Genomic DNA, 8,505 nt, shown 5'->3' with positions numbered 1-8,505 from the left:
TTTTATTTTTATCATTTTTATTATATTTATTGCTTTTGCCTCTGTTTGGAAAGTGAGTTGGCTTTTTGATTTTTTTACTTTTTTAGCTATTTTAATCTGGGTTAAAAAGCTTGGTTTGGAAAGATTTTTTTTTTGATTTTTTTTTTAATTTTTTTTGTAAGAGAAGAGTGTAATAATTATGAATTAAATATAATATTTTGATTTTTATGACTAAAATAATTAATTTTATCTTTTGTGACTAAAATACTCACTTTAACCCTTCTCAGACAATGCCAATTTTGTCCTTTGTTTTTTTGTATTCATGAGTGCCTTTTTTGGGGGTTGTCACATGCTAACTGCACCTGGTGCTGGTGGGTGAGAAGTAAGACCCCCCTCCCTCCCCCTCTCTCTCTCTCTCTCTCTCTCTCACAAATTAGGAATAAATTATCGTAAATTAGTGGTAGAGAGAAAAATATTATGCATGTGGTTGGTTTAGTTTTAGAATTATGATTTTAATTAAAAAAAATTTAAATTTTTTTTTAAAATTTATAATTGGGCTCTGGGCACACAATTCAAAATTACTCAAAATTTAATTTAAAAATTATTTTTAAAACTCATAACTAAACACATAATTCAAAACTCTTTTTAAAATTCAAAACCAAACTCTTTTCAAAACTCTATTTAAAAAAAATATATATTTTGTTTTTTAAAATTATTTTTAAAATCATGATTTGAGTGTGAAGTAGTGTTTTGAGTTGAATTTTGAAAGGAGAAAAATTGTTTGGTTTTAAGTTTTGAAAAAAGTTTTGAGTTGTATTTTAAATTTTTTTTGGATTTATTTTTTTAAATATTTAAATATTTGAAATATTTATTATTTTAATGTGCACTGTATTTCATACATTTGTAAGCTGTATTTTTTTAAAAAAAATATTTTAAATATGTTTTGTAAATATTTATAAATTTATAAAAAATTGTTTTTTATTTTAAATATAAAATTTTTATTTTAAATATTTTTTTATTATAAATACTTTATTTTATTTGATAAATATATTTTTAAACATTTTATCTTTTTAAAACGTTTTTACTTTGTTTTAAATATTTAATTTTTTTAAATTTAAAAATAAATAGTTATATATATGTAAATCATAACAAATTGTTTGGCCAATACATAAAAAATAACAAAAATTATTTTTTGAAAAAATAAAAAAATATATTTTTCTTCAAAAATAAAAATAAACAAAATGTTTTTTCAAAAAAATATATAAAAAAAATAATTTTAAAAGAAAAAATTAAAAATATTTTTTTGAAATTTTTTTTGAGAGCTTTTTTAGTAAATCCATTATCTCAGAGTGGAGTTCCAGGAAACCCATACTGTTTTATAATATTACATTAGGTCCATTTTATACAAAAAGACCAAAAAAGCCCTAAAAAAACACGCGCCCCTCTCTCTCTCTCTTTGAATCTAATAACCGTTTCTCTTCCCCTCTCTATTCTTGCGCAAGAAATCACGCACAGTACCTCTACAGTCCAGAAATCCAAACCATATTCCACATCGCCTCGACGCCCCGAAGACTGTATTCCTTCCATCGTCGCATCGTCGCATCGTCTCATCGTCTTCTCCCCATCCATACGCCGAGAAGCCTGTCTTTGTTCGATCGTCACATCGTCTCATCATCTTCTTCGCCGTTCGTACGCCCAGAAAACTGTATACGTTTCTTCGTCGAATCGTCCCTTCGTCTCAACATCTTTGTCGTCGAAATGGGCAAAAAACGTAAGCATTCATTTATTCTGAACCCCTCAATCGTAATCCCTAAATTTTTTCATTTTTGCACTCAAAAACATTACACTTGCCATTACATTGTGTTCACAACTGTCAACAATCGACAATGTTCTAGTTGTAGTTGTTGTTATTGAAAAATGTGAACATTCACATTGTTTGGAAATGGTTTGATGATCAAATTATTCCAGATGTTACCCCGTTGTTGTTCAATGCTGTGACCATTCACATGGTTTCAAAAATTTTTTGGCCAGTTCTTTTTCTGTTGCTGTTGGTAACAGATATGAACATTCACATAGAGTTAAAATGTTTGCGTAATCAGGTATTAATGGTGTTGTTGTTGTATGCTGTGAAAATTCACAGGCATTGACACAGTTTGGCCAATTCTGTTGTTGTTCTTGTTGTTGGAAACTGTGCACATTCACATTGCCTGAACATTGTAGGACAATCAGATATTATTGGTTTATCTTGTTATAGCCTGTGAACATTCGCATTGCCTGGAAATTTTAGGAGAGTCAGATGTCGGTGGTGTTAATGTTCTTCGATGTGAACATTCACATTGCCTGAAGGTTTCAGTTCGATCAGATATTAGTGGTGCTTTTGGGCTAGTCTGTGAACTTTCACATTGTCTGGAAAATTTGCCTGACAATTTAGGACATTTAGATATTATTGAACTTTCACATTGCCTGAAAGTTTTAGTTCAATCAGGTATTATTGGTGCTTTTGGGGTAGGCTGTGAACATTCACATTGTCTGAAAATTTGCATGAAAAATTTAGGACATTCAGATAGTATTTGTGTTGTTGTTCTATGCTGTCAACATTCACATTTCCTTCAAATTTTAGGAGAGTCAGATGTCGGTGGGGTTAATGATATACGATGTGAACATTCACATTGCCTGAAGGTTTAAATTCGATCAGATATTATTTGTGCTTTTGTTCTACTGTGAACATTCACATTGTCTGTAAAATTTGCCTGGAAATTTACACAACACAAATATTGTTGGTGTTGTTGTTCTATGCTATCAACATTCACATTTGCTGGAAATTTTTGGAGAGTCAGATGTCGGCGGTGTTAATGTTCTACCATGCCAACATTCACATTGCCTGAAATTTTTAGTTCAATCAGATATTATTGGTGCTTTTGGGCTAGGCTGTGAACATTCACATTGTCTGAAAAATTTGCCTGAAAATGTAGGACAGTCATATGTTATTGGTGTTCTTGTTCTACGCTGTCAACATTCACATTTCCTGGAAATTTTAGGAGAGTCAGATATTGGTGGTGTTAATGTTTTACTATGTGAACATTCACATTGCATGAATTTGTTACTTCAATCATATTATTGGTGCTGTTGTTCTATGCTGTGAACATTCAAATTGCTTGAAAATTTTAAGAGACTCAGATTTTATTTGTGCTGTTGGTATATGCTGTGAACATTCACATTCCCTGACGATTTTAGGACAATCAGATATTATTGGTCCTGCTCCTATATGCTGTGAACATTCACATTGCCTGAAAATTTTATACATGCTCTTCAACGGTGTTCATGGTTGTATAAAAATGCATTGTTTACCACACACTGACACGATATGTTCATTGTGTTTGTCGTGACACAGTCGAAATACACATTCATGTACGTATGTGAATGTTCACAACCACACACAAACTCTGGTGATTCACACCAACGCACACAACTGTGAACATGCACACCAGTGGAAATGCTGTGAATGTTCACATCTGTTCGACTATGCTAATCACATGAGCCTTCACTTAATTTTTTTTAAATGCTCCATTTTGCAGACGTCGCACACAAGAAAACCGGAAAGAGAAAAAGCGATGAGTCCCATGCGAAGGAAGAAACCCCAAAAACAAATACTTGCACCAATGTCGACAAGCGCCATGTGAACTACAGATCTAATATGACAGGACTGGTCAAATTAATGAAAACCACCAAGTTCACAGAAGCACAGCTTCGCTGCCTTCGGCAAACCCCTTTTTGGAATTTGTTTGATGCATTGAGAAACAATCAAATCGACCTGGATAAATGCATGAAGTATGATGATGTTGTTGTGCATGTACTACAAATGTACCAAGCTTCAGAAGATGCCTTCTACATTGGGCAGAAGAAGATGAAAATACACAACAGCGACATCAAGCTGATTTTCGGTGTGGACTGTGGCAGCAAGCCAATGGACATAACATACGGTGCGAAACCAAAGACTGGCATTGTAAACAGAAGATGCAAAAACGTAAGCCGGTTGACTTCAAAATGGATACAAACCCTTTTGACCGAGGCATTGAAAGGAAAAAAGAAAGATGACAACGAAGAAGTTGCCCGACTAGTGTGCATGTATGCTTGCCAGAAGCTTTTTTTCTCAACAAGCGGAGAGACAATAGGATGTGGCTACTACGCACATATGGTCCCACTGGAAAGCATGCAACAATATGATTGGGCCAAGCAAATTAGGACAATGTTGACAAAAATCCAGCAAAAGTCACCGGCTGTGTCATGTTATTGATGGTAAGTACCCATGTTTTCCAATAATAAGATTGAAATGTCCTCCAGTGTTTTTCATCTAAGCCAACTGTCAACATTGGCATCTGCACCTCTGATGTGAATGTCCATATGCAATTGTATTTCACATATGTGAATGTTCATATCTGACCAACTGATGTGACCGATCACATCCACTCATAACATACTACTGTGCATGTTCACAACAGTGCCAAAGCACTTATGTTTCTGTCATCATTCACATCAGTGATTCAAATGTGAACAGTGTGAATGTTCACATTCAATGACAATGTACCACTCTGAATGTTTACCACACTGCTTTGTAGGCAATTATGTTTTCACTACTGTGAATGTTCACATCTGAAGCAGTTAATGTCACTGATCACATTGACTCATAACATAACTCTGTGAATGTTCACAGCAGTACCACATCGTTCACGATTCGCAGATGTGAATGTTCACATTCAATGATAATGTACTACTGGGATGTTCACAACAACGCCACTGTGATTAATGTTCACATAGGTTGCCATTACTCTGCAAATGCTAAATAACAATATGCGTTTCTTGTTTTATTGAAGTACTGGTTGTGTGAGCACACAACCATCCTCCAACCTCACAGACCCAATGCTTTTCCTCACTGTGTGAAGTGGGATCTGACTGCTTTGCAGAAGAAGATGAAAACCATCTCCTTAGCAGATTTGGGTTTTAATGAGGTAGGGCCTTCAACTAGTGATCCAAACATTCACATTATAACACCACCCAAATATATGCGTTAATTAACATAATTTTTTCATTTCCAGGTTAATGCCGGTGAACTCTTTGCAATCCCAACAGAATTACAGAAGTTCAAGCGTAAAACATTGAAGGTGGAGCCTGAAATTTATGAACCAGGCAGAAAATGTCCCAACATTTCTGACATCAAGGGAGAACAACACAGTGGCAGCAGCTCCCACTTTTCTGGGGATGGGGTAGACCTGAAGGACAGTGATGAGGACATTCACATTCCATTTAGCAGCCAACATTATGACAGAGCTATTGTAATACCAGACACAAACCAACCTGATATCATTGATGTCCTTATCCAAGAAAATCGGAAGGCTTGGGGCGTCATCAGGCAATGGGAAGCAAAGTACAAACACCTTCAATTTTCATGGGAGTTGAGGGCAAGAGTCATAGCTGATCTTGAACATAGATTGTTTAACCAGTCCAGCCCGCCCAACGTGAATATCGAAATGAAGAAGTCCATGGAGCAGAAGGATCAAGAAATCAAACGCTTAACGCAGCTGGTCATCGACTTAGAATGCGATAAAACAATTCTTCAGGATCTTTACGATGACCAGTCAGTCCACATTGTCACACAAGCTATGTCAGAAAGGCAACCCCCTAGCCCAATGCAACACAATATCAGCCCACCTTCTAGGGTCAAGCGTATAAAGGAAAAAGATCGCAAAGAACATCGCCTGCCTGACTTCCAATACCCAGACTTACCTGGCCAAAAGCAGCCCCATCCAGTCGAAATGGTTGAAGATGAGGAGGAACACCCAGCAGCGAAGCAGCCAAAAAAATTATCCTTCACCAAGAAGTTCAAAGTCTGGGCCAAGATGTCCAAACATGACAAACAAAAGGTCCAAGCTTTACAAAAAAATGGAGGCGATGAGTAAGTGACTGTGCAAACATCCAATGTTAACATTCACATTCCGTAGTAGTCTATATTCCTAACTGTGTTCAGTTTTTTTGGGTTGTTGAGATATATGCAATGTGAATATTTACATTGGTTTGTTAATAATGCACAGGCTGCTGGTGTGGAAAGGAGATTCGAAGGCTACACATGTGTATTTTGATGACATTGTCAACCTTATCAAGGAGGAATCAATACACAGCAATGTATGCCATTACAAATATAATTCAGTCTTCATGCATATGCACACACAGCCACACACACACTGATGTTGTATCACATGTGTGAACATTCACATTTGTGGTTGCTCATAGCAATTGTAAACACTGATGTGAATGTTCACACTCACGTACGATATTCATAATATGACCCCATGTTTGTGCAGCTCATAGATGCATATGCTGAACTGTTGCATGAACAACAAGAGGTGGTCAACCCAACTTCAGATGAAGCCTCATTGATCTTCACGAGCATGTGTTTGGTAAAATCCATCATTCCTTTACTTGTAATGTGACTGTGAAACTTCACAGTCCATTAATTATTTGTCAAATGTGTACAGAAAGTGATACGAGAGTACCATCCTCGCAAAAGGAGTAAACACATTGACGCACATGTCAGAAACTACCAAGGAGAGAGATACCTACTATTCCCATTGCATCATGAGTACCACTGGACGATAGTTGTGTATGATGCTAAAGAAAATTTGTGGAAGCATTACAACTCGTTGCGCCCAAGACCAGGCATACATGACCCGCATATCGACCAAGCACAGGAAATTGTAAGTGGCTATTTTCCAACACAAACATGACTTGTTCTCGTGCATTAAATGACTGTACACACACATATGTTTGTTGGTCCCTAATGTGAAATTCCATACACAGAGGAACTACATTGAGCATGTTGTGACCGTTATTGGCGAGTCATCACCGCTACACACTAAGTTAGCAGGCCAAAATCCAGCACAACCAACCAAAAGTGTTGATGTCTGTCCTCAACAAGGCGACGACTCGTAAGCCTCACTAAATTTTTTTTCAAATCCTCCACAACCATTATGCAAATATTCCTGTCAACTGCTAATCAAAACCATTTCACATTTACAGAGTGGACTGCGGACCTGCAGTATGTTACATCATGCGGGCGCACGTATATCATGAAGAAATTGTGGGCAGCCTCAGTAGTGCAGAATGGTGTGGACTACGAGATTTGTTAGTGCATAGTTTTTTGAATCATAAGAAATCAGAGCTTCCTTAAAACCTATAGGTGGGGGGTGTCCACCTACGAACTAACCAACAGTCGATTTGAATGTTAATATGGAAAGCGTTGATATTTTGACACAGCAACTGATTGTAAAACAGTGATACAACATCTGTTAATAGGGAAAAGGCAGCTGCGAATTTTGAACTACTTTTGGTGTTGTTATGTTTTACATATGTGAATGTCCACAATTGTACCACTAATGTGAATGTTCACAGTCACGTACGATATGCATACTGATGTGTTGTTGTGAGAAAAATTTCTGCAAGTGTTTGAACCTGACTGTTGTTTAGTACACATACCTTGTGCAGGAATGTACACTTGGTCTACGTGACATCAGTATAGATCACATACACATGTGTGAACATTCACATTTGTGGTTGCTCATAGCAATTGTAAACACTGATGTGAATGTTCACACTCACGTACGATATTCATAATGCCGTGTTGTGATGAGCATTCACTTATGATATTCAAATGCATATGCACTAATGTTTACATTCACTTACGATATTCATATGCACTAATGTTTCCAGCTATGACTGTTCACAGTTTCAACACTGATGTGAATGTTCATAATCACTTATGATATTCATAATGACGTGTTTTGATGAGCATATTTGATGCGATTTGTGGAACCAGTTTTCAATGTAACACACATACCTTGTGCAGGAATGTACACTTGGTCTACGTGACATCAGTATGGATCACATACACATGTGTGAACATTCACATTTGTGGTTGCTCATAGCAATTGTAAACACTGACGTGAATGTTCACACTCACGTACGATATTCATAATGCCGTGTTGTGATGAGCATTCACTTATGATATTCAAATGCATATGCACTAATGTTTACATTCACTTACGATATTCATATGCACTAACGTTTACAGCTATGACTGTTCACAGTTTCAACACTGATGTGAATGTTCATAATCACTTATGATATTCATAATGCCGTGTTTTGATGAGCATATTTGATGCGATTTGTGGAACTAGTTTTCAATATAACACACATACCTTGTGCAGGAATGTACACATTGTTTGCATGACATCATTACGGGTAACATGAACAGGTGTGAATATTCACATTTCTTTACATTCATAACAGTTGTACATGTTCACACCATGTCAATCTTCATGAATGTGAAAGTTCACATCACATCTTGTATTCATGTCAACATTGACAACAATAAGGTAAAAACGTCCAACCCATGTGCAAGTTTTCACATAATATGATTCGTTTACGTAAGTGTGAATGTCCACATCATGTATTTATCATTACAACTTTAACAAA

The 8,505-nt window shown here is 36.1% G+C and overlaps 1 protein-coding gene across 1 annotated transcript; it reads left to right on the top strand.

Annotated features, from left to right (window-relative positions):
* The first annotated feature begins 1,737 nt into the window (after positions 1 to 1,737).
* Positions 1,738 to 7,285, top strand: LOC145824246 (uncharacterized). The gene is made up of 11 exons (XM_082923870.1): positions 1,738 to 1,750; positions 2,038 to 2,078; positions 2,200 to 2,464; positions 3,555 to 4,003; positions 4,851 to 4,985; positions 5,073 to 5,929; positions 6,066 to 6,156; positions 6,336 to 6,431; positions 6,510 to 6,728; positions 6,832 to 6,959; positions 7,051 to 7,285. Exons 1-11 carry the CDS (start codon positions 1,738 to 1,740, stop codon positions 7,199 to 7,201), a joined length of 2,445 nt encoding a protein of 814 aa, XP_082779996.1. The 3' UTR covers positions 7,202 to 7,285.
* The last annotated feature ends 1,220 nt before the right edge of the window (positions 7,286 to 8,505 follow it).

This window comes from Camellia sinensis, chromosome 4 (assembly GCF_055761805.1).
Source record: "Camellia sinensis isolate YWXY chromosome 4, ASM5576180v1, whole genome shotgun sequence".
Lineage (NCBI taxonomy): Eukaryota > Viridiplantae > Streptophyta > Magnoliopsida > Ericales > Theaceae > Camellia > Camellia sinensis.
The sequence above is the reverse complement of the archived record's forward strand: the minus strand, read 5'-3'. Positions and strand labels throughout refer to the sequence as shown.